Source organism: Triturus cristatus, chromosome 3_1 (assembly GCF_964204655.1).
Source record: "Triturus cristatus chromosome 3_1, aTriCri1.1, whole genome shotgun sequence".
NCBI classification, from domain to species: Eukaryota; Metazoa; Chordata; class Amphibia; order Caudata; family Salamandridae; genus Triturus; species Triturus cristatus.
In genome coordinates, this window is record NC_140583.1 from 1,164,094,043 (window position 1) to 1,164,121,499 (window position 27,457).

The window sequence follows — 27,457 nt, forward strand, 5'->3', positions numbered from 1 at the left end:
CTTTTCCTATGGAAACTAGGTCCTAACTATAACTACCTACGGGCTACCGCCAGTAGGATATATATATATATATATATATATATATCTCTCATTTATCAATATAAGCAGTGTTCTCTATATAGCATCCCCAAACATAACAGAATTAAACAAAAGAGGTCTAAATAACCAAAAAGGAGGAAAACAAATAAAACAAAAATGAAAGATAAGGAGGGTTATTGAGGGTACATGCATAGAGTCCTTAACAGGCATACACAATCCAGTGTAAATAACATGCATTGACAAATGAGATTTTGAAAATATGATAGATTATTGTCGACATACCATTATGCAAAACAATATCGGGCTGCTGAGGACATTTCAACACTCCACAGTGGCATGTTTATCTGGGTAGTTCGTGAGATCTAATTTGGCATCCTAGGGCCAAAAGGGTGGTAGCTGGATTTCCTGTGTACAATGGCCGCTATTGCGATGACGCTAATGCTGGTACGTTGGAATCCTGTTGGCAAAGCCAGGCTATAAGCGGTTCCCAAATGTCTGTAGATCTGGATCTGAGCCGCATGAGTTCCCAAAAAGTAGATGGTTTCTCTTGCCAATATGTGACGTCTTATAGCCATGTCGTGATCGTGGGGGCTAGTCGTCTGCCCCAGTGCACAGCTATTCTGTGTTTTGCCAGTAGGAGCAGCATGGCAGTGAGGCGAGAGAATGTTGGTGGAGTATCTTTAACATTACCCAAAATTCACACCAGAAGAACATGATATCTCTTGACCTGTGATCATTTGTATGTGTGGACACACCTCCCTCAAAAATAATGCAATCTTTGGACACTAGCCAAGGAAGGTGGAGAAAGGTAGATTGTGGAGACCTATAGCGTGAGCAACAGGAGTCATGGGCCAGTCCCATTTGGAACAGTTGTAACGGTGTGGGATATATGCGATGACAATTCTTTTAATGAATTAAGCTAAGCCAATAATTTAGGGACAGGAGCTCTAGCTGTCCACAGCAAAAGAGCCATGGTGCGTCTGTAATGACAAGGTCAGTGTCCACTTCCCATTTCTCCAGAGCTTTAGGGACAATTACCGGAGAAGAGCTATGCACAGTGTTATAGAGGTGCATTATTAGTTTGCGGGAGGAGGGATTTGTAAGTATATGTTCCAGTGCCAGGAGGGTAGGCGGTGACCCTAGGAGTGTGTTGCGTAGTACACTGCATGATGCTCGCAGCAGATAATGTAATAGGATATCACTGATAGGATACTGATCGGAGCCACCACCTCTAAGGATTAATTTAACTGTTTGTCTGGGTATAAGTCTAAGAATAGTTTTACATTCTGTTTATGTGCACGCATAATTGCTCCTCTTTCTGAGAGGGGTGGCACCTGAGGGTTGCTAACTAGTCGGATGGAGGGAGCATAGAGATATTTGAGTTTCCCCCTTTTCCTCAGGCCCTTGCATTCCCATCATAGAGTTTCCACTGTATCGGCCTCTCTCCAGGGGTTTTTGTAACTCCAATAGAGTGCCGTATTCAAGGGGCATGGAGCGACCTGGTTGTTCCACTGCTACATATTGATAAGGGTTCGGGTATATCTAATAATGGAGGTATTGGGCTTGGGCACAGTAAGCATATAATGTGAGGTCTGGAGCACCCATTCCGCGCTGTGCCAGTGGGAGAGTGAGAATTTCCCAAGATATCCTGGGCTGTTTACACGCCCATATCAAATTAGCCATACAGGATTTTAAACATTTAAAGAAGTGAGATGTGAGTGGGAGTGTGATATTGACAAAGAGATAAAGGAGTTTAGGAAGGACTACCATTTTTTGTTATTGCTATTCTGGCTGCCAGAGACCAGGACAGTCTGGACCAAAAGGGTTTCCTCTTTTCCATCATTGTCACAAACCGACCATAGTTTGCACTACATAGATCCTCAGTATCCTGACTAAGCCATATTGCAATATATTTAACGGGACTGTCTGCCAATTTCAATGGGTATTCATTCAGTTGCAAATTGTGGCTGTGTTCTGTAAGGTGGAATAATATGGATTTCGCCCAATTTATGTGTATTCCTGACAACCCACCAAAGCGTATCACCTCATGCGTTAATGGAGCTAAATTTGTCTCTGCATAATAAGCATAAAGTGTAATGTTATCTGCGCACATGGATATTACTAGTCCTCTAGTGGTAAAGCCAATACCCCTGTTAGCATGATGTTGTCTAAGTCTCACCGCAAGTGGTTCTGTCCCGATGGCAAATAAGATCAGTGAGAGAGGGCAGCCTTGACAAGCACCCCGGGATAATGGATGGGATCAGCCATATTCGTGCAGTGGGAAATGTGTAGAGTAAGCATATTTGTTTAATAAAGGTGGATTAAAACTAGGAGCGAAAGAGGTATGCCCATTCCAACTAATGAAACCCTTAGTGGCGTCTAATAGGGCAGCTACCACAGAAACTTGGGGGTTGAGGTGGGGCATCACCGTGAATAGTGCACATAAATTATAGGAAGTTGAGTGACCTGGAACAAAATCAGACTGATCTGGGCACATGATCATGGGTAGGAGTGATTACAGCCTATTTGCCAGGATTTTAGCATCATTTTATTATCGACGTTGATTAATGATAAAGGGTGATATAAATCACAGAGGTTCGCAGGTTACCCGGGTTTGAGAAGCGAATAGTTGCAGCCTCTCACAATGAGGGCAGTAGGATCCCTTTGGATAAAGAGTCCTGAAACATAGCAAGAAGATGTGGGGCTTTGTCCCCAGGTTGGCGTTGTAGCTTGTACAATCACTTCAGTAGTAATGGACTTATCGAGATAGGCTTGATGTGCTTGATCCAGCCACAAAAGCTGCACAGTATAAAAATATTCAGAAGGCTCTGCCAGGTCCAGTGTCGGGGGTGTAGAGTATAGCTGACCATAAATAGAGGACATGACATCTAGCAATGCCATCGGGGAGTGGACAGGGTTGGATTCAACGTTCATCAATTCTGTAACATAGTAAGAATGCCTAGGAGATTGTAGCTGGGTAGCAAGTGTTTTACCCGGGTGATCACCCTCCCCATATCGTCTAGCCTGAGTGTGCCTATGTAGAAGACAAGTCTCACAAAGGGCTTCCTGTTGAAACTCAGCAGGCTTATCTCTGATGTTGGCTTTGCGATTGCAGGATAAACACCCATACGCTCAAGCACACTCTATCACCATCACTGTTGTGTGGCATTCCATCTTGACCCCAGCCAACTACAGACTTAATTTCTAATTTGCGTTTTATTTTTCTGTTTTTCATTTCCATGGGTTTCCATGCATTCAGCGCATCAAAGCAGGTCTTGGTTGTGGGTTCATTTCATACATCTCTTGTCAGATTTTCATTGTTTGACCCAAACACATTGGTGAAGCCCGATATTAGTAGCCATATTGCAAGCGGATGTGCCGTCTGGAGAAGCCTCCTCAACCTCACGAGCTACTCATGCAAAATAAGCACTGAACATATAAATCTGAAATTGAAACGACCTCTAGTTTACAGCAAATCACAATGAGGTATTCATCGAGCCAAACACCCAATCCCTGCACATCATACTGAACCAACCAATTGCAGCGCAAGACCAAATGACATAATGACCAATCTCAGTGCGGCACACAACCTAAACGAGCAATCTCAATGCAACACCTAATGACATAGCCTGCAGCACAGCACCTTATTTCTCAATGCTCTCCGATCTGCTTCGCATAAATACGATATCGAATAATACAATAATATTTGTATATTTACCTAAAGAACAATCACTCTAGGGGTAATAGGGAATAGTACCCTGCTACCACTACCAAACACACACAGCGAGTTCTCGACCGGTGGGAAACCCACTTAAACTAGTGCAGTCAACTCCTGTGCACAAGGGATGAACTGAGCATCGATCTCAGTTATTACAATCTCACATCAGAAGTTTAATAAGTCCCTATCTTTGGTGCGGCTGGGGGTCCTTACAGTCCAACACCTCATCCTTAACAGACATGCCAAACAGTTAAATATGTCTAGCCCAGGATCTTGGATTTTTTATGACTCATGACCTAAACCCTTAGCTCTCAACAATAAGCACATTCACCCCAATAAATGCAAGCACTAAACATGAAATAACACTCAAAGTTTCAAACTCAACACAAACTGCTTCTTGGCCCAAATTCTACACAGCAACTCAAAATTAAGGCAGATCATCAACAATTGCAAATACTGTGACTCTCAACCAAAACTGCATAAGGATATTTACACTTACACTCCTAGGATACTGCAACCACTTTCAGGAATGCTGGAACACCATCAATTTAAATAGGATCTTGGAAGATCGGGAATGCAGATTGAATTGGGGCAACATTTTAAGTTTGGGGGGGGAATTTAAATCATCCAAGCCTCATTTGGAAACCGTCCTCTGCTCCAGGACTTTCCTTTGTGCAAATTTCGGGGACCATGAAGCACTATATTATGGATCGAAGTCAACAACTGAGCTTGGTTAACTAAACAATGCATTTAATACATGAGACGCACATAAGGTTTCTGAAGAGAGTCAGAGAATGATTACATTTTCAAACTATAAAGGTTTATTAAAGGTTAAAATCTAACAAGGCTAAAATGAGATTAGTATCAAATGATCAAAATGTGTATGCTTCGATTAATATGCAAATCAAAATTAAATCATACTCCTATATATCAGAGGATGAACTAGCATGGAGATACTTTGAATGGAGAGCTAAAGAAAAGTCAGTTCTCTCATTTGGGAGAACACTGTAAAATCTCCTGGTCTGTTTTAAGTCTGAATCCGAGTCTAAGCCTACTCTATTCAAATCTACACTGTATTAAAAGCACATCTCTAACTGTTTTCACACCTACACATAGATTGAAGCAAGATGATACAATTATATACTTGCTAGGTTCTCAGGACTCCTCCTAATACAGCTTCTCTTGTGTCCTTTAAGCTTATATTTTCTGTAACAGGATGAGATACAGGGACCAGCCTGTACTCTGCAGATGTCTTCGTGAATGCACTACTCAATAAAATATTCAACGATCACACAAAAAAGAAAACCTTTTTCACATGAGAAAGAAAGCTAAATAATATTGCATTCGATAATTAGAACTTAGCTTCACCTAGAAATAAAAATGTTCCTAATTTAAAATGCAGGCCTGCATAAGCTATGGTCAATCGAAACATAATGAAACATGCTTCCTGTTCCATAAATAGCAATTGCATATTGATGCGTTAATATCTTGTTAGTGCAAAACATTTGTGATAAAAAGCTTCACCAGCATGAATTGTATCTATATCTGGTGTATGACTCTTCATATTTTACTTCCAGACCCTGATGATGTTGGATGCTCTTTTCCTCAGCAACATGTGAGTATTTGTTTTTCAGTTGTGATGTTCCATTTTTAAGAGTATGATATTGTAGGATAGGAATATCTTTGGTAAATTGTTCTGTTCTGGTAGTGAATACCCTGCTCTCAAGCAGAAATTTGTGCAATATGTGTCAAAGTTCTTAAAAGCCCTTCAGTGATGTCTCTAAAACGTTTGTTATGTGGAGAGCGGAAAGGGCATACCAAAGCCTGTGGATGTATAAAGATGCACTGATCAGTTAAGTAAACCGATTTGGGATATAAATAGTTAAAGTAATGAGACTGTTGTTAAACTCTGAACATGACAAGTGTGCTGACAACGGGTGAGCTGTTAAATTTTAGTCCGACCCAGCTGCATTCTTTGTGCCTCATGTGGCAACCTTAATCTAATCCTTTCATCATGATTGCGCATGTTAGTTGTTGCTTCCTCGGTCACATGTAGGAATGGGTTTTGATATAGTTTTTAGTTGTCATCAATTTGTCTTGACCACTTTACCACTCAACAGTAAGATGCTCTTCTCAATCTTTCTTTTGATCATTTCATAGAAGAAAATCATTTTGGATAATTGATCTATCAAGATGATTTGTCATGGGAGTAGAACTTTAATCAGAAAACATGCTTTCATTGGTTTGGTGCGTTCAGTAACTTATGAGTTTATTGCATCAAAAAAGTTGCTAAGCTGGTTTTAAAGGGTTAACACTTTCAGATATGTCTGCTATTTGGGTCCCACAAATCATTCACAAGTCTGAGATAAAAACATTGTTTTTTAAAAGTCTGATTAGACAGGTAGCCTTTTCTCTCATCCATGTAACATCCGCAGTAACAGAGTTGGTACCGCAGATCCGAGGGATTTGATTGACTGCCTCAAAAGAAAGATTTCTCTTGTGGCAGCCACTACAGGACTCAGGGCACAGTCCCTTATTCTTGAAGTTTGGAAAAATATGGACTGTAAGAGGTCAAGATAGGCACACCCAACTCATATCTGTAATTAAAGCTCTTGAAAGTAGTAGCAGATCACCAATTGGAGAACTTAATTATATCTTCCACCCTAGTACTTGAGGAGAGTGATTTGGTGGCAGTGGAATAACTAGCAGAGTGGGCCCCAGCTGTCCCTGCTTCTTGCATGAATCAGTGAAGCAACCTAGCTGAAGTGGGTAGGAAGACTTGAGTCAAAGACTTCTGGAAGGAAATAAACAACTGACCCTGCAGGTCGGTCTTAATGTCCCAATAAATTACTTGTACGCTTTGAGACATCACCCCATATACAAGCATGACTTAAACACCATCAGGTGTAAATAATCTACCTGATCGTTCAAAGTTTGAAAATCACACACTTTTAAATGATAACAAGCAAAGAGGCAAAGCTAGCTTGGCGTGAACTTCATAAGGACAATATTGTTATTAAGGACCAATCAGTGTAAGATAATACACGAACATGTGTTAAAGCTAATAAAATTGAACACAAATGTATCTATCTATAATGTATGGATATGGAGAGCACTCCAATTGTGGCTCAGATGATCCTTTAATGCTGCCACCCATTCCTGTCCTTAGCCTGATAAATTGCAGCCTGTAGCTCAAAGGTGTGTCGGAGAGTAGTCCACCACTGCTTCAACTTGGGTGGTTCATGACTAATCCAATATTTAGCAGTAATGCAATCATGATGGCAATCAAGCTGATTACGCTCACACTTCAGGCTTATATCTAGCATTCCCGATCATGATTTCCTGTGCTGTCAAGATAAATTTGTATTGTATAATGGTCCTTAAGTGTGGAGTCACTGCTTACCAGAACTCATGCAGTGCATTACAATTGGCAAATGAATGGCTGTCTCCCGCATCTTCCATTCTCATATAGAACATTCATAGTCATCTCTACCTTTCCATTCAAACAGATGCAAGGAAATAGAGTATAATCTGTTAATTGCCTTGAAATGTTGAAATTTAAGATCAGCTACCCGGATGATGTTATGTCTCAGAATGATTGAGTGTAGTAATACCTCCCTGGAAAACTATTAGAACAATTATTTGGAATACTTCTTAATCAGTGGTTCCAAGACCTTCATGTAATGTTGCTATAACTAATTGATGTAAAGTTCGTATAGAGGCAGTTTATAGAGCTTTCCTTGATATGTTAATCAAGGCTTTATGTTCATGTTGATTTTCCTAGGTTCAGTTTTGACCAGGAACACTACTGGTATTCATTCGAAGCTATCATATCCTGTGTGTCTAAATGTTATCATTAAAGCAGACATCGCATGTCTGCAGGAAACTTGGGCTACAGAGGACTTGAGTGTGAACTATTTTTCATCTGTTTGCAGCCCAGCCGTACCATCCTGTGCAGGCAGGGCTAAGTGGGATCTAGCTATTTTGATATCTGTGTAGTTAGTTCTTCTGCTAACAAAAGTAATTGCTGCTATTCCCCATTATCAACTGGTGTTATTGCCGATTTCCAACTCCTTTAATGCTCTATTGGTTAATTTTTATAGTGATATTTCAGAACAGGTGCTGCAGGGACTGGAGATGTACAAACATAATCAGGCACAGAAGAGGTGCAATGATGCAGCGTAACATGGCACATTCTGTCGCAATATTTTGCTTTTGTCATTTTACAACACAGTAGTACTGTCTGGGCAAACGTTTCTCCCCATTAGCAGCCCTCAGGCACCTGATAACAGCTGTCAGTAATGAATGGTGACAGTTAATCTTTACAAAGCGTCTGTCCTCCCGGGGGACCACAGCCGATGCGTTTTAAAACATCTTTTGATCCATCTGATCTAGAATCAATGTTTGCAACTGATATAGAATATCGGAATAATGCGGCAAGTGTGGAAAATATGTAAATACTCCGAGAAAGCCTCGGCCACAATATTGCGTTATTTCAGTGGTCCTGCCTATGAGCAAAGACTTGTAGTGCAATGGCCTTGATATACTGACTATTGTAAATCCACGGAACTGTCCCCAAGAAGAATATTTAGGCAAAAAATAACCTCGAAGTACTGATTCTGTAGTACTGATAAAGTAAGGGTAAAAGTGGAGGCCATGCAACCTCTCTGAGGGCAGGAAGGAATGGGCAGTTCTGGACAGCATTGTCATTCTCCAGGTAGGAATTCCCATGCGGGCAGCGCAAAGTAGCTGGGATGAAATAAGCATTTGCAATGCAATAGGTCTCTCATTTACACGAGTTGAAGCTATTGGCATTGTAAATGACAATGTCTTTTATTTATGTTTTAAAAACCAAAACATAAATAAAAGGCATTGTCATTTACAATGCCAATAGCTCAAACTTGAGTAAATGCGAGACCTATTGCATTGCAAATGCTTGTTCTTTTCTTCTCTCTAAAAAAATAAGTCCTCCACCATGAGTGTTGGTCTCCACCAGGTTGTTGGTAGCCGCCCAATGATGAAGCATGCCACTGCATAGTTGGTGAGGGCAGTCTTAGAAAAGCCCTCGGGCTTTTTCTTAAGGTTAAACCCGTTTGGTTTTATCCCCTGTGATGCACACCACCTAAAAAATATTTTTTCATTTGGATACTATCCGCTCTGTAGCAGTCTGTCTTATACAGCATTTTTTTCTGTCCTTCTGTTTGTGTGAGGTCTGTAGTCTGAGTCAGGAGAGCTCGGGAAGGCTCATTCTCTTGTCTCTCATCTTGTGTGAATATGAAATTCTACGCTGCCAAAATGTCCCTGTGATTATGTCTCCTTTCAATGCACTATGCACTTTTTTTCGCCAGCTGTATTCCTGTGCTCAGAAGCTGGTACCGATCGTGTCCGCCGCTAGCATTACATACCATAAGGAAGCTTTTGTTTATTTACCACAGTTAAACGATCAGGAAGTGTGTGCTGCATTGGTAAACTACATCCAATGTGCGCTGGTGATCAGAAATAGATACAGCATCTAAATTAGTTTGAGTGTGAATTCTTCCGATATTTGGATTTGTATGTGCATGAGAACTGGTTCAAATGTGATTTGAATGTATATTGCATGAAGTGTTTTTATGGCTTTCAGCCAAATAAAGTTGATGATGACCAGGTCCGTAATTTGTAGGTACTTGAAAAATCTGAATCTGGGAGATGCCTTAAGTTCACGAAATGGGGAAATAGAACCCTTCTTCTAAAGGCAGCCAAAAGTATGTACCTCGTTCTGAATCAAATTGTTCAAAACCGATTCATAATAAATACTGGATCATTCGAACGCCCCCCCCCCCCTTCCCCCCAGGTGGTATTCCTAGATACTTGAGTGATTCTAAATAACCAGCTCCAGACTTTCCATGTTCTATAAGCAGAGTGGATAGTTTTGAATGTCACTCTTTTGGAGTAATTCGGACCCTTATTATGTAGAAAGCAACCAGACGCAGGATCTCATAAGCCTTTGTGAAATGGTATGTAGGTCACTGCTGAAAGCAGATTTAGCAGGAGTCACTATAATAGCGTTCCACATCTGAAATTAAAATGTGTGGAAAGCCCTACCCCTGGAGATAAAGTAAGTTCCCTAAAACTTTTAGCACGCCTGGCTGTTTTGTAGAAGCATTCCTGATAACTGACTGTAACTTTCGAAAACATTGGTGTTAAGCACTACTAATGAGATGGTGCAAACTAAAAAGAAGAACTTCCAAAGAGTAGTCATTTTGACAGTGTTATATCGCCAAATTGGTCTGATGTGGAGATGGTGGAAATTGCTAGTAGCACAACTCTGAGGAGCGTATTATAGTTTCTATTCACCACTAGGCCATTATTGTTAGTAATCTTTACTCCCAAATAAGTAGCATCCTGAACAGTTTATGCGTCTTCTAAACCAACATAATGGCTCATTGAAATTTGAGTTTTGATGGCCATAAAAATCAGCCTCAACCTAAAAAGCTACTTAAGCCTCTTTGTCAGCTGTATTATAAATAGCAATGTTTATGCCTAAGCAGACCATGTAAGTGTATACCCATTGAACACAATAGATCTTACGCAGCGTTATACAGGATTCACTTTAAATAAGGTAATAGAGAGATATATAACACAGAGAAGACAGGGTACCCTTGGAGAGTACCTCGGGAAATTCATACTGGTTTCAAAGCCGTGCCTGTGATCACAGTGCTTTTTTATGCACCACCACATAGTGTCTGTATCCACTTAATGATTAGGCCAAATCCCATATGCTGTGTGCTCACCCAGAGATACCGTCAGGAGACACTGTCCAACATCTTTTCTGCATCTAATAGAATAATGCCAACATCACTGCCCGTTATTTTGGTGGCACTGACAAGGGTTAGCACAGTATTGACATGATCCGTCTGGCTACTGTGGGTAAACAGTGCTCCTGATGCATAGCCAAGACTTTAAAATATATCTTAGCATCTGAATTTATCACGAAAATAAAGCTAGATGACACTCTATACACTCTAAGCTTCCCTTTTAAAGAAATACTACTGTGTTGACATGGTCCAATGATTGTGGTATCTTTCGCAAGTTATCCATGTTATAAGGGCTGGCGCAAATTGTCAGAGCTAACCTAAAACTGATGCGAATGTTTTAGGAAACTCATTACTTCTACTCTGAGAAACATTTTCATTGCTCCCAATTTCTTGTATAGAATGAAAGGCATGTCTAGTTTTGTGTATATTTTAAAGGGAAGCTTCTTAGTCAGAACTGTCAGACAATATATCTCCATCTCAGAGATTGTGCACCAAGTTGGATCAGTATACGGATTACAATAGAAGAGTTGGCACTGTTGCTGTATTATCACTGGATCAGAAACCAACTGTCTATTGTTATCTTTTATGAACCTGATCCTACCAGAGTGACCATTTCCCGAATTTTGTAAGTAAGTCCATGCCCATAGAACATCTGTTGCTTAGTAAGTTATGTGGCAGCAGCCATCTCTCGAGTATGTCATAATATTCTCTATATAGTCTTACATGTTGTAACTTGGGAATCTATACTTTCCTCTGCAATCATCCTCAATCGTAATGCATTGACATGTTCAATTTCCAGACACAGAACTTGCTGTCTGATGGCAATGTCCTCCTTCCTCATAATTGTGTTCTTAAATGCCATATACCTTAATTTTGCCCCTCGACCCTTTGGAGTCTTTCAGTGCATCCCAGGCCGTACTTCTGTATGTAGAACCTGGATGTTAACTTATAAGTATTACTTTGTGTTGCTGCATGTACTTCTTATGTTTAATAGCTTTTAATCCCTGTCGACTGTGGTCAACATAAATCCTGGGAAAGCTATGTTTTGAAATAATGGCCATGGCTCCTGATGATACAAGAAGCATAATAAATTCAAGAGTATTGTTTGTTAGGGTAAAAATAAATTAATCTTGACCCCTTGATCCTATATACTGTCTAGATTTCCACCAGATGAAGATTCTCCATAGGGTGAGAAGAGCCTTGTGGACATTCAGCATACAGTTAGGATCTAGGAAAGTTTGTATCTGTTTCAGGAACAAAAATACAGTTGAAATTCCTGCAGAGAATAATTTGTCATGCTCATGCTGAAAACTCCAATGGGACCTCCTCAAATATGGCTTTATCAGCATTTTGACTCTAGATGAACAAATCATGTACTGCTGAGTATCAAATTCAATCATCATCCTCGTAATTCTACAGGAGTTTTATTGATTTTGCCTCTACAGGGCCTAATTAAGGTTGCACCCCTTTGTAAGGAAATTAAGTTGAATTTTCCCTATGCACGACTTCCCTTATAGACAATATAGGTCTCTTTTAAGCACACCGGCCTTATGTGCCAGAATTTCAATTCTGATCAAGTGCCATTTAGAATAACAATTCTGACCGTTGATATTCCAAATAAGGATGCATGCCTCCTATACCAAATAATCATACAGTTACTTTAGTTTTTACTTTCTCAAATTATTTTTGAATTTTAACTGTTGCCCTTGCCGCGAATGGCCCACACTCCGCTGCCTTCTTTAACCCCTCCCAAACCAGCTACAAGAATTCTTTCGTGGTGTTCCCACACAAAGATGTGCAGTTCATACGGAAGGGGATCCGACACTGATTGCTTACCCCTCCATCAGCCTTATACCTGATCACATCGAATGTAATTATCTTGGACAGAAAAAGTATTCTGATAGTCAAATCGTATAGTTGCTTCTGTATATCTGGAACCAGGCAATAGCAAAGTTATTTCTTAGTTTTAATTATTTGCACCAAAGAGGTTGTCTGTTCTACTTGGTACAAGATCTTGGCCACTGTTATTCCATCATTTCTCCTAGTTGGATATGCTTCCACCCACCTTGAGAACAAACAGACTACCACTAGAACATACCTCAATCTATTGACTTGGGGCATTTCAATGAAATCAATTTGCATTCTGGTAAAATGACCTCCTTCTCTGCCTATTGTTCCTAGGCTCACCACTGTTTTCTTTCCAGTATTGAATTGCTGACAAATCAAACATCTTTGACAGATGCTCTCTGCAATCAGCCTGAACTTTGCATTGTACCAGGTCTGCTTGAAGGACCTAATCATAGCATCCCTCCCCAGGTGTCCCTGGCCATGATACATTCTTGCCATTGTTGACAACATAGCATTTGGCATGACTGGTCTTCCATCCCTATAGATCCAAACATGATCTTTTTCTCTTGGTGCACAACCTGCTTTGATCCAATCTCTCATTTCCTCATCTCCTGCTTCATCCTGCTACTGTTTGAGTTTAAATAGAAAACCCTGCTCCAGCAGATGCATTTAGAAAGCACAAAAATGTGGAGTTGAGACTATATTTGGAGGTCCTGTATTTATTTATTTTCCAAGTCTGGCCATCTATTTCTTTTGCAATGAGGTTTATTGTCATGTTTTCGATTGTAAACTTTCCGTCAATAGAGTCCCTGGGATTAGGCAGTGTAGCATCTTTAACTGCTCAACTGTGTCCACAGTGTTTCTGGCTTACCCATAGATCTCTGAACCATCATTACTCTTTCCAGGCAATCCCAGCCAGAGCAGTAGCCCCTTTTCTTCCTGCTGAGTTCAGATATTCATAATGTCAAGTGGGAGTTTGCTAAGGAATATTTATAGTTCAATTTAAAAATGCATTTTCACTACATCTGCCCGCTGCATTTAATTTAAAACCTAGCTTAATTAATTAATTAATTAATTAATTAATTAATTTAAACCCTAGCTCTCTTTGTCAGGAGGAGGCTCATGGGCAGTAGAAATCTCAGAATATTTCTTACCAGGGTTGAGCTGCTAAGGACTTGCCATGTATTAGATATCATTCCCACCAACATGAAGTAAGAAAGGTATCCAATGAAAATGTACATTCTGTAGATCGGAGTGGCTGTTGCTCATCAACCCACTTTTGCACCTCCCCTCTTCCTAGCTGTAGGTTCCTACTTTATAACATCCTAGCCTTTATCCACCTATTTGTGACTGTAACTAACTTGCACTCCAATGCAAAGCCCCACACCCATTGTGTAGCACATAGTTCTAATGAAAACGTCTTTTTGCATATTCCACAATTTATGAATACTAATTCCCTAATCCAGACTGGTCTGAAAACACTTTTCCCTAGCAGTGACTTACTAGCACTGTCAGCCACTACTCCCAACTCCGAATGTTACAGCATCAAAATATATTAGGAGGCAACCAGTGTGCTGGATTCAGTTCTTCTTTTTCTGCACTTCATCGATGTGGTCCTGAGGTTTCTTTGTTGATAATTCTGCATATAGATGTTACTTTTCAACCCCACAACAACCGTATGTAGTGCCTGGGGATCAAAACATGATGCCACAGCCTAGGTCTCTGGTGCTTCACACATCCAGGGGACATTGGGGGTGAGAGGAACCGTCCCTCGGCGCCGTGGTTCGCCCCTAAGCTGAAGGAAGCACAACTGAGCTGTTGGCGAGAAGAGCATCTTTGGAGACTAGATTACTCCCCCGGGAAAAAAGCAAGGTACAAAAAGATCCTTGCTGGGTATAAAGAGCTTATTAAAGCTGAAAAGACCACATTTTTCTCATGGAAAATTAAAACAGCTGGGAATACCCCTAGGGAACTGTTTAAAACTATGAATGATCTGTCACACTGGAGTAACAATAAGGATTTTGAGATTGACGAAGCCTTCTGCGGCAAGCTGGCGGCTCATTTTCAATCTAAGGTCAATTCCATCTTCCATGCGTTTTCGCAGCAGCCGCCCAGTGCCAGCCTCAGCGGGAACTTGAAAGGGTCCTGGGCCTCTGACCCAGACTACAGTCAGGCAGCCTCCCCCACCTTCAAGACGTTTTCTCCACTTACACAGGAAAAAACCATCAACCTGATGAGCTCTATCAAGTCGGGGGCTCCCTTGGATCCATGTCCCTCTGGGATTTTTAATAAGCTGTCTAGTCAGGTGGCGAGTCCGCTCAATGACCTGCTGAACCAGGTTCTAAGCACTGGGATATATCCTGATATCTGGAAGAAAGCCTCTATCCTCCCACTTGTAAAAAAGCCCTCTCTGGACCCTAGGTCAGTGGACAGTTACAGACCGATCTTCCATCTCCCCTTTCCGGCTAAGGTCCTAGAGAAGACCATGAACGCAGATCTACAGACCTTTCTGGATGCCCATCAACTGCTGGACCCTGCCCAGCATGGGTTCCGAGCCCAGCACTGCACTGAGTCAGCACTGGTGGCGGCATCGGAGGAAATTAGAGAGAGAGTGGATAAGGGCGGCAGAGCGGCACCAATTCTACTCAATCTCTCTGCCGCCTTTGACACGGTCCACCATGCGCTCCTGGGTAGACGCTTGCACACGCTGGACGTTAGGAGTACAGCACTGTCACTGCTGACCTCCTTTTTAGAAAACAGGCAACAGTGGGTTGAGGTGGGTGGGGTTAAATCTCCCTCCCATGTGGGGTCCCACAGGGATCAGCACACAGTCCAATGCTTTTTAACGTTTACGTTACCCCCCTGGTTCAGCTTATTGTGAGCTTTGGTCTGTCCGTACTTTCCTATGCAGACGACACACAGATTGTGGTGTTGGTAACATCCCATGTTGAGATGGGACGCTCACAATTTCTGCAGCTGCATGTCCGCTGTAGCGAGCTGGATGGAGGAAAACTGCTTAAAGCTGAATTCTAGGAAGACAGAGGTACTGCTTTTTGGGAATGAAACCTCCTTCTGGAATGCGTTGTGGTGGCCCCAGCAGTTGGGGGAGTTACCGCAGCCAGTTCTGAAAGCTAACAATCTTGGAGTCATTTTTGATACCAATCTTTGCTTCAGTGACCAGATCAATGCAGTGACCTCCGGGGGCTACTATTTACTACGGGTTCTGAAAAAACTCCAGTTTATTCCAACTGATCTTCAAAAGACCGTAATGTTGGCCCTAGTGGGGTCGAAGCTAGATTATTGTAATACACTCTATCTAGGCATTCCAAAATACTCAATAAAAAAACTGCAGTCTCTTCAAAATGCGGTGGCTAGAACGACCTTGAACATTCCTAAGTTCAAACCTGTGGCACATCTTCTACAGGGCCTGCACTGGCTCCCTGTGGAGAGGAGAATTTCCTTCAAAGCCTTGTGCCTGGTGCATAAGGCACTACATGGTACGGGCCCCCTTTTCTTTCAAGAACTATTTACCTGGTACACTCCCAGTACAACACTGAGGTCTAGCACAGAACACACGGTTCAGATCCCAAGATTTAAGCGAGTAAAATGGGGCGGGAGAACTTTGAGATTTCAAGGGGGAAGGTTATGGAATTCCCTCCCTCTGGCCCACCGCTCCCAACAAAACCTGCAGTTGTTTAGAAAGCAGCTGAAGACCTGGCTTTTCCCGCCGACTCAGCCCTAACGCCTGATGATTCACCTTCTGGTTGCTGTTCTGCCGTGCTAAGACACCTTCTGGTATTGCGCACTTTGAAAACCCAATTCATTCATTAATTCATTTAGAGGTCTAGTTATGGCATGAAGACTTATAGTGGAATTCCACTCCCACAGATCATTCACTTTCCAAGAAACGTTCTCCTAAGAGATCCCCCACAAATCACATGAAGTGCAGTTGAAACAGAAATCCTTTTCTTCCTTGAGGAAGCAGCTCTGTTCTCAGACCATTTGGCATCTTGACTTGGTACCCAGAGACTGGTCTCTTCCTTAACATTTGGTGACTCCACATCACCTACTAAGATGAGACAGGAGTATAATAGTGTGTTGCCCAGCCCTAGGCAGGTCGAAGCCTTCTTGCTAGTTGGGTCTTCTTGCTAACAAATACCTCAGTGGCTAGGTCAAATGTCCCCTCATAGGGCCTCTGGCTTCAAGCCTTGCAGATGCTTGTGCATGAAAATGTTCCTTACAAGCCCCACAACGGCTGTATGTGGACTGTGGGATCAACACATGATGCCACTGCCTGTGACTGTGGTGACTCCATGCATCTGAGGGACATTGTGGGTGAGAGGCCAACGTATTGTTGGCTAAAGCTAGATAAAGACTCTCAGCGGAGGTCCTCTCTCACAGATAATTACCTTCCAAGAAATATTCTCCTAAAAGATGTTCCCACAAAAAAAAATGAATATTACTGCTGGACAGAGAAGTCCACTTCTTCATTTAGGAAGAAGCTCTGTTCCTGTGCTAATTTGAATTGTTGACGTGGTTCCCCGAGGCTGCTTTGTCTGAGCCACTGCAGGTTGAAGTCTACTTGCTAGCTAGATCTTTTCAGGATCACTCTGCACACCTCTGGCCTACTCCCCAAGTGGGGGTCTAGTATGCTGCATCTTCATGGATTTCCACCCTGACCCTTTTTGCGAAGCCGAAAGCAGCTACGTTGATGTCCCCCTTTAGCTCACGCTCTTCTTCAATGCTGATTTCAAAGCATTGAGGCCATCAGATCTGACGCTGGCACCAACAAAGGAGTCATTAGGGGAAGGTATCATCTGTATTTGTAATTTAATAAACTTGTAAAGCGCATGGCTGCTTCAATCAGAGCGTCTCAGTGTTGGTATCCTGTCTGTAGAAGCACGAGCAGATGAACAAATAGAATTTGGAAAACCAGGTTATAAGGTGTTTTTGAACTTTTTTTTAGCAGGGCTCCTTCAGAGGTGATTGGGAAGGCTCTTTCAGAGTTTGGAGGCTAAGTGTCTGAAAGAGCGCCCTCCCTGTATGGTTTTGCTAATTTGAGGAACCATGGCCAACAGAGAGTAAGATGAAAATAAAGTTCCTGCAGGAATGTAGAGCATAATCAAACTGTGGAGATCACTAGGCCCTATATTCGAACAAGCACCCTAGGCAAACAACAAGGCCTTAAATTGGATCCTCTTGCCAATTGATAGCCAGTGCATGTCTCTGAGATAGGAACACGTCTGGGGGTGATCCAAAATAGACAAGCTGCTGGATTAATCTATCTGTACCCATATTGTCTTGTTTCTGTCAGCATCTGGGAGAGACCTAGGTAAAGAACGTTGCTGTCGTCCAGACTGAAGGTGACCGTAGCCTGAACCATCATTTTCTGAGCAGAAGGTGGAAAGAACGAGAGAACTTTCTTCAAACATATCAAAATCTTGAAGCAGCTAGATGACAGGGTTTTAATCTTGTGGCCAGAAGAAAGTTTTGGGTCTAGCCAGACACCTACGTTTATCACTTTGGCCTTCAGAGTGGCAGAAGAGCCCAGGGAATCAGGCCACCAGAGAGTGGACCAGACTTTTGATTGAGTGCCATCACCTTGGTCTTTTCTTTCCGTCTTTGCCTGTGTCAGTTATGGCCTTCCACTCAGCAGCCACAGAGAGGCAGATTTTCAGCTGAGATGCTCAATGACCCGAGTCTCGAGAGTGATCTATCCAGCTGCGTGTTATCAGCATATGTAAGGTGAAATCGAATGATACTGTATCTTCCTGGGGGCATATATAAATATTGAAAAAGTATAGTACTTGGAGGAACCTTGAATCGACTCCCCTACGATAGTGGTAGTGACTTATAGCAAAATGGTTTCATCACAACTTGAAGGGAGCAATTTTTAAAGAAGAAAGCAAGTCAGGTAATTGCAGTGCCACAGATTCCACAGTCAGATAATCTACTTTTTAAAATGTCGTGGAAACTGTGTGAAAGGCTGCACTTAGATCAAGCAGGGTGGGTGGAGCAGAACCCCTTTGGTCTAGTGTTAACTGTAGATTCTCAGTAACTGAGATAAGTGCTAATTTAGTACTATGCAGTCTAAAGCCTAATTGCGACTATTGAACTAACTGGTGGTTTTCAAGATAGCTTGAAAGCTGCCTAGTGTTATGTTTTTCCACCATCTTGGCATATGAGGAAGCAAGGAGTTGAGTAATTTTCTATTCTAGAGGGCTCCAAAGTTTGTTTCTTCAAAATTGGGCTGATAACAGCTTGCTTCTATGATTGGGGGACTGATGCAGAGGAGATCGAAAGATTTAAAAACTCACACATCATAGGGTAGATGTCTGAAGACCCTTTGTTGATAATGTGAGAAGAAGCAGGGTCTAATGGGGAGCCTGACTTGATGGAGTTGAAAGATTATGTAGATCTTTCTGTTGGATGAGGTTAACATGTGAATGACTGGGGCACGTGGTGTCTGGTGTTTTGGATCAAAGATGCTGGAGTGTTCCTTGCCTTTGTAGCAAAAGCATAATAAATATCATTTACGTTATGGAAAAAAAAAACCAGTGAGTTTTGTGCGCCCGTTAATCAAGCAAGGTGCTGATAGGTAGGTGTTAGACGGCTCCCTACGTGATTTTGCTATAGATATAATATCTCCTTGGTGGAATTGGATGCTCTCTCGATTCTTTCTACATAGATTTCCATACGTGTTTGTCAAATGGCTTTATGCTAAGTTATGGTGGCTGTGTTATAGAATGATTTACATTCTATATCACAAGCTTTGCGCCAGAAGTATTGCCCGATCGTGCAGCTTTTTTTTAGAGCATTGGATTTGCAGTTAAACCAGGGAGCAGAGGGTTTAGCTCGAGAAGTGGACGATATTGTTAGAGAGCAATATTGTCAAGTGTAGAGGTAAGCAATCCCTTACCCGCTAAGTAAGCTTCAGCCAAATTGGTGGAAAGATTGGGTTTGGCAGCAACTAAGGGCTTGCAGAAATTAAGACAGGAGCTTGGGCTATATTTTGGTTGGCAAAGCTGGCACAAACGTGAGGGCTCAGTCCACTAGCAGAACTGTAGAGTGGAATGGCATAATGAACCAAACATGGTGAAGGAATGGAGGTCTCTGTCAGTAGGTTATGGAGATTTAAAAACACTAGGTCTAAGATGTGGGCAGCGTAGGACATCTGGATTGTGATTCATTGCACTAATTCAGTTCTTTCTATGTCAGTTAGGAAGTTCAGCACAGAGAGGCATGTTCTATTATCAAAGTGCAAATTGTGATCACCTAGTACACCGAAATTAGTGAATTTTAATGCTTGTGTGGCAATACTCTCCAGAAGGATGTTAGCAAAATTCAGTGCAGGACCCAGGGGCTGGTAAGTACACCCGTGAGGAAGTTGTAAGTTTTAATGCAAAAGTTAATGATTCATTTTCTTGGATCGTTAGTTCTGAAATGGTGCAAAGGATATTGGACTTAAAAACAATGACAAGTCCACTGCTACATTTACTCTCAAGCATACATGCCAATCCCCCTGATGTAGGCGGGAGACTGATTTCAAGGCTAGTTTCCCGGCTCCCAATTCCAGCATGCAAAAGCCTGATTCCTCGCTGGGCTTCTCCCGACAGGCACTAGTCTAGTGGGACTTGCAGTATGCCCTGCCAGTAGCCTGTTCCTGCAGCACAGTACACATTTTTGTCACGCTCTCTCTGCCTGCCCTAGCACTTTCTCCTGCTCCTGACAGGTAAGGGAAAAAAACGTATACTTGTATTTCTGGTATCCAATCCTCCAGCAGCAAATTTGCAAGTCCCATACATGACTATATACCATATTCAGGTTAATGGGAAAAATGTATTCTCCTGATTATTTTTTTTTAAATCTCCCCCTACTAAAATGTTGGAATGTATGCTTATGGTCTTCTCTGACAATGGAGTAGCCCTAAAGGAGGGATTGGGCTATGCCTGGCATCGATGTTTCACTTATCCATGTTTCTATTAAGAATAAATCAACAAGGTTGAGTATATCCAGTTGGTGTTTAGCCATGGACCTGCAGTTACAAAAAAGCCTAAAGTTGTTATCTGATAGAGATATCTAGCCGCAGATTCCTTAACTTAGAATATCCCCAGGCGTCAGACTGGATCAGGAAAACTTTCTACAGCAGCACCTCTGCACGCCGGGGGGCGGTACCGCATGGCTCCGCCCTGACGTCATCCACGGACATGACGTCAGCGGAGCCATATATGCCCCTTCCGGTGCTCTGATGTCCGTTTTCTTCTTTTCCACGTCCCAACTTGGATCCTGGAAAACCAGCGATTCCTTGGCCTGTTTTTCAGGCATTTTCGCCATCTTCGGCGTCACGGAACTGTGTGCGATGCCTTTGGGCTTTAAGGTGTGTGAGACCTGCAAGCGGCAAATGTCTGTCACGGATCCACACGCGATACGTATGTGGTGTCTGGGGGTGCACCACAACACTGAAGAGTGCGATGCCTGTCGCCAGATGAAACCAAAGTCCCTAAGGGAGCGTCATATGAAGCTGCTGGACGCCCGGATGTCCGGTCCTGCGTTTTCACGCCGCCGTTCTCCCTCTCGGGATTGGGCCCGCTCATAGGGTCATTCCCACGGATGTCGTTCGGAGACAGGTAAGTACAAACATAAGTCACGGGGGTCGTCCTCCTGTAAACGTGACGCTGGGGCAAGGTGCTCTCGGTCTTTGCCAAACACAGGCGCCCAGGAGTCATCTCCCCTGTACCAAGTCTTCCCTTGTGTCGGAGCGACAAGGGCTAAAATGGAGGCTTATTCAAAGGCTCTCCATGCTTTCTTTAGGTCACCCCCTCTCCTTGGTGCGCCTTTGGGTCCCACAGAGGAGGAAGGCACTCATGTCGGATCCTCGCTGGCGGATTCGTCTTCGGCGCCGGCTGAAGGACACCTTTAAGGCATGGGGCCAAATAAACAGCGATCGTACCAGACTATATTTTCCTGTTTCGTACAAATAGGGGTGTACCAAAAGCCCCTGCGGTGCACGGAGTTCCCAATCCTTCAGGACACAACATATAAATATTTGTAAGATATTGCATTCTCAAATTCTGCAGTACCATTATTTTGTGTTGCGTCACTGCTTACAAATAAAAATGCATTTCCCGGTGCGCATCAGTAGGTGGTGATGGTCTATTTAAATTAACTTTTGGATATAGTAGTGCCCCCCTCGAAGGCTTCTGTGGGGGTGATTTCAGCAGCACTAAATCTGAACTGAATTCCCCAGCCTGCCCAAGCCCGGGCCACCTGCTCAGCTGAATCCTGAATAAATACTCCTTATTCTTGTTTGTTGTCATAATGTGGCATATACAATTATGGACATAAAGACCTGCCATCCTACACAGTGCCACTGTGTGTCACCCAGTATTGGCATGCTGCTTATGCATAGCTGCCAAATTTTAAGATTGCTTACGTGTGACATTTCCATGGTTTCAGTGCCCTTATGAGTGACATTCAACAGCTGAATGTGTGGCATTTTCTCTCAAGTAAACTACGCCCTTTTTCATTATTGAGAAGGTCTAAAAATATCTTGAAATTGTTGCAAAATTCCTGGAATGGAAGGTTAACACTGACTTTCAAATTAAATTAAATCTCTGCACATTTTGCGGCAGCTTATTTTTTTACATCAATGTGCATATTCACACTAGGCTCCTGCATTGTTTGCCTTCCTCTGGAATTTCTTTCCTCCAGGTTGCTGCAGTACTCCTACTCTAGGTTACATCACCTATTCACTCTTCCCAGGCTCCTGCAACTCTTCTCACCCTAAAGGCTCATGCTGCACTACTCTCGAACTTGGCTCCTGTAGCTGCTTCCTTTTTGCCTGAGTCCTCCTGCGCTGCTCTCTAACAAACCTGCTGCAGCACTTCACTCCTGCACTGCTTGCCTGGTTATTGCTACCCTTCCCTTCTTCCAAACTCCAGCAGAGCTGCTCTCCCTGCAGTAATCCCCCACTTCTAGGTTCCTGCAGCTATTCCCTCCTTTCAGGCTCCTACTGTACTTCCATCGCTCCAGGTTCTTGCAAGGTGCTACTACATTCACCCTGCTAAAGCGTCCATTCTCTCTAGGTTCCTACACTTCCATATCTTCCGGTTCCTGTATTGTTTCTCTACTTGCAGGTTCCTACAGTACTTCAGATATCGTGGAACTGATTTCCTTCAGGCTCTCACTTCAGTGTCCCACCTTCTTTAAGCACATCCTCCTTATGGCTTTATCTAGGCATCAGATGTCATCCATGCACACAGACTTTGTTGAGAATGCACTCCTAATCCTTCAGAAGCAGAAACGTAGATACCATAGTGTTGTGGCACTGAGTCTGAAAGACCCACTGAATTACTGTTACCTCAGCATTTTAATACTCATCCAGCAGAGTGAGGACTTGCCTCAATTAGCACCTTTACTTGGCACCATTGCTGCGCCACTCACGAAAAAAACACCCAAGGCTAGTGCATTAATGTTGTACATGATAGGATCAACACAGAATTTCTCGCTCTGGTTTGACTTGTGGTCTTACTCTTTGCTCTTTCTGTTTTGTGCCTCTTTCTTCCACCCCACCTCTCTTTCCTGCCCTCACCTTTTAAACTTCCATTTAATCTCACCCTCTGAACCTCTCTTCCTTGCTGTTCTCCAGTCCATGTATTGTTGCGTTCTCTCTAAGACAATTGTCACTTGCAAGGCTACTTAGGCCGTGAGTCTTAAGCATTTGACACTGTTTCTTTAGAAATGCCAGTGAAAACTATTATTTTGATCATTTTATTATCAAATTTGCACTTCAGAATGCACCATTTTAACCTATTTTCTCAAAATAATTATTGGAGGAGAAACCCCCCCGCCCCAAACACCCCTCAAGACAGTTCCACTCTCTCAGGTAAAGTCATTCTTCTAATTTAAGCCCACTACTTTCAAACTTCACCAGCCTCCACTGCCCCTTAGTGCAGGTGCCTTCCTTGGTCTTTGGATCAACCCCAGGATGCTCCACCTTTACTCTCTAGTAGACGAGTTAGCATTCAACTGTCCCCTACTGACGGTCTGTTGCCGCCTCCCAGAATGGCGACAGAGGCTAGCACGGCATTTGCAGGGCTGCGGATATTCTTCTCTTGCAGCCCGCTGGGGTTTCCCTACCCACTGATGTTTTACTGGATCTCCTCCACATGGAGCCTGTGGACGTGGATCCTTTGCTGCCCCTTGGTGGGGTCTTCTTTTGTTATCATGCTTGGTACCTGGGCACAACCCTCCTCTGGTGACCCTGTTGATCGAGCCATTGCTCGCCGGCATCGCCCGGCCCCAGACGATCCAGTCTGCTTGTCCTTTCACCCTAGAGCTCAGGGTCTGGTTGTCCAGGCGGCTTTCACCTTGCAGCCTTCTTTTCCTCTGCAATTGCTCCCTCCCAATAGGGAGTCTCAGTGGCTGGAGGCATGTGTGCGCCACATTTTTGCCTCCGCCAGTGCGGGCATCCGTGCCTTAAACACGTCTTGCTTGTTCGCACGTGCTTCCTTTGCCCTTTGGGACTTGGTTGAGCTCCTTCTTTCTTCTCTCCCAGAAGGGCTCCGAGCTGACTTGCATCGTCTTATTCTTGATGGCCGGGGGATGGCGCAATTTTCCATTTAATCGGCCCTGGACGTTACCGACTCTGTTGGTAGAGCAATGGCCTGCTCGGTTGCTTTGCGCCGCCATTCATATCTGCGTGATAGTCGTTTTCCTGACAACGTTCGGAACGCTCTCGAGATCTGCCATTCAATGGTGTGTACCTTTTTGACTGTCACGCTGATTCAGCGGTCTCCTGCCTCATGTCTGGTCTGCCATGATTTTCTGGCCCTTGCGGCCTAATTTTCTCGATCTTGTGGCCTGTCTTTGTCACATGTTGTGTGACTTTGTGTTGCTTTTAACTGATGGGCAGAGTTGCCTTCTTTGTTTTGGACCCTGGGTTCATGACGTAATTCCCAGATGGTCTGGGCGGATGCTCTGCCATGTTTGCCTTTGGTCGGTACAGCTGGTCAGCTGGTTCTACCTTCTTTTCAGTCCCGTCCTCTGTCTGTGAGCTTGGCTGCAGAGGTAAGCCCCATGCCGAGGTTAAGACCTACTCTATGTGGGGTATTTTCTGGCTGTTGTGTAGCTGCCTTCCTCCAAGGAAGGCTTGGTACGCTCCTGTGGAGTATTCCTAACAGAGGTTCTTCTGTGGCTCACTCTGTCTTCTCTTTCTGCTGTATGCGACCCACAGGTTGACATAGCTCTATAGCGCTTTAAATTACGTTTGGGATCTACTGTTGTCTGTAATACATCGAAGCATCGGTATAGGTTTCCTACTGTGAGGCTTCTGCCTTGCCTGCCTTTCACAAGGGCGTTTTTCAGCATCGCTGTGCTCCTATTTGTCCAGATTGGCCTTGGGGACCCTTGTTCTGTTCCGTTCAGGCACAGTTGTTCCACGGCTGATACCCTGCCATCGTATAGTGCCAGGGCACAGCCGCTGCGCGGCACGCTTCTTTACTGTTTGCGCGTACCGGTAGTGCACCCTGGTATAATTCGCTATCATAGGGTGTTTGAGTTCTCTTTTCCGCTTCTGCGGTGCTGGTTCTACCCTCCCCTCTTCGGGATGGGTAATGATTTTTCATACTTCAGCCCTGTCTGGACTTGTCGTAGACGTTGGTTTCTTCGCAATGTATGTCTATGCTGTACATTGCCTTGTGCCCTCGATTTCTGGGCACTTCCCCAACAGGAGTTTTTTTCCTCTTTCCCTGCTGCTTTCCGCACTGATGTTTTCCATACTTCTACTTTGGGTTCCTGCTGTAACGCTCTCAGGGGGAGTGTTCTCTTCAGGATACTCGTTTCTTGAGTCCCTAGACCATTATCGTTTCTAGCTCCATCTCCTCATCTGTCTAGCAGGGGACCGTGTGTCCTCCCGGGGTGGGTGGCTGATGTCGCTTACGGATCTGGACATTGTCCTGTCTGATTCAACTTCAACATGACTGTCCTGTCTGATTCAACTTCAACATGACTGTTGGTACTTATGGCGTGGCCTAGTCTTGTATTATGCAACACATCATTTCTAGCTGTGTACCTTTCTTGATATATATCTGCTCTGTGCTCTTCCCACAGCGAAGTCACGCAGGCAACGTTCCTTCCTGCGGTGTCAATGGTCTTAGCCCCGGCCTGCTCATGGTGCAAGCTCTTGTGTGTGTGTCCGGCTTGCCCGGTGCTCGGCGGCCATCTAGGGAAACCTACCAAACCCACCCATTTCTGAAAACTAGACACCTGGCGGCTTCCAAGGAAGGAACCGGTTGCCTACCTGGCGATGCGTCTTTCACATCTGGGCTGCTCACACTACCCTACAGGATTTTCCCATACTTAGTGTGGTTTTGGCGTCCACACTGTATGCTTCTGTGTAATCCTGTCTTCCACATGAATAACATTCTTACAGTGGTCCTGTTCTGGTAGCTTCTACTTGTTGCCGTCCACCCTCTCAAATGTCTTTGTGAAGGAGCAACTGCGTGCTGGAGTGCCTTGTGTTTCTGGTAATGCCGGCACTTCTGGCCATGGGTCGGCATCCTGCCACTGCTGCTGAATCTTAGCTGGTGCAGGTTCAACAGTGCTTTTTCTGCTGTTGTGCATACTCGACCGGTATGCGCTGACTCTGTCATACTGTTTTGTTCTCTCTCTGGGTCTTGCTTTAGGGTGACACTTCTGATCTTGCGGATCCTTCGGACCCTGGGCTCAGTTCCTCTTCTTCTACGAAGCCATGAACTCTCGCTTCCGCACCGACATTTCTGGCTCTATGCTTTCTTTCTCTCAACCCGATATACATATGGGGGTTTTTATGCTGTCCTTTGACGGCTTGTGCTGCCTTTGCCTCCCATTGTTTTCCGCTCTTTTCAGAGCTTCGTGGTCTGGTGTTGGCTGCGCTGACATTGCGGTCCCCACTGTGTTTTGTCACCTTGTTGACGGCTGAGTTCTCTCTGGAACTTGGTGGGGTTCAGTCGCAGACCCACCTCCTCTGTGGGTATGGCTTTGATATCTATTCTAAGTTAAGGAATCTGCAGCTAGATGTCTCTATCAGATGGACAAGTTACTTACCTTCGGTAACGATGTATCTGGTAGAGACACAGTCTAGCCACAGATTCCTTAACGCCCGTCCATCCTCCCCATTCTACGAGGACCTTTTCAGGTTGGGTTTTCCTGCATTCGCCTCCCTCCGGGTGGCTTTGTCTTTCTGCAGGGTGACATCTTTCACTTCTCTCCTAGACGGAATGCTTCATTCTGCTTTGTTTGCTTTACTTCACCCTTTCTCATGATTGGGCAGTTTGCTCATGTGTTATGTGTCCTTTAATATCCCTACGCCCTAGGTTGTCCAGTGTGGGGTCTACTCGTATTCCCTCCCCAGCGCTCCCCCCTTCTCAATCGCCTTGGGGTCTCCTATCTCCCCTGCAGTCCATTGGTTTGGAGTCTATTGGCTCTGCTTACTGGGTATACGACGTCCCTTTCTGGTGCCCTCTTGTGCTGGATTGTCTTTGCTCATGTGTTCCAGACTTGTTGTCCTTCACGGTTAAATATTGTGGTTGCAGACTTTCTGTTATGTGCCATAATGTTTTTTCACATATTCTTCTGCCTCCGGGGGAGGTTTACCCTTCGCTTTTGCGGGGTTGCTTCTCAGAGCGGTGCTCTGCTCTTTCCCTTCACTAGTTTTCAGTATACAGTGCTTGGCACTGTCCTTTATGGTGCTGTTTTTCACCATTCAATTTCTTTTTCTTTTCCATCTTTTTCGCACACTGTTCCCATACTCTCACAGTTTTTGGTGGTGGCTCCGCGCTGTGGCGCGGAAAAGTTTCCCTGCCGAAAAACTGATATCAGCGCCCCGGGAGGGGCATATATGGCTCCGCTGACGTCACGTCCGTGGACGACGTCATGGCGGAGCCATGTGGCGCTGCCCCCCGGCATGCAGAGGTGCGGCTGTGAAAAGTTTTCCAGATCCAGTCTGACGCCTGGGGATATTCTAAGTTAAGGAATCTGCGGCTAGACTGTGTCTCTACCAGTTACATCTTTACCG

General features: G+C 43.9%; 1 protein-coding gene across 9 annotated transcripts in view; it reads left to right on the forward strand.

The window, feature by feature from the left end:
• The window catches only part of SLC37A2 (solute carrier family 37 member 2), an 892,550-nt gene that overhangs the window by 531,090 nt on the left and 334,003 nt on the right, over positions 1-27,457 (forward strand). For all 9 annotated transcript variants that reach the window (XM_085646069.1, XM_085646068.1, XM_085646070.1 and 6 more), the window contains one exon: positions 5,335-5,372. In XM_085646069.1, coding sequence (XP_085502195.1) covers positions 5,335-5,372 — 38 coding nt within the window. The remainder of the gene's footprint in view (positions 1-5,334; positions 5,373-27,457) is intronic.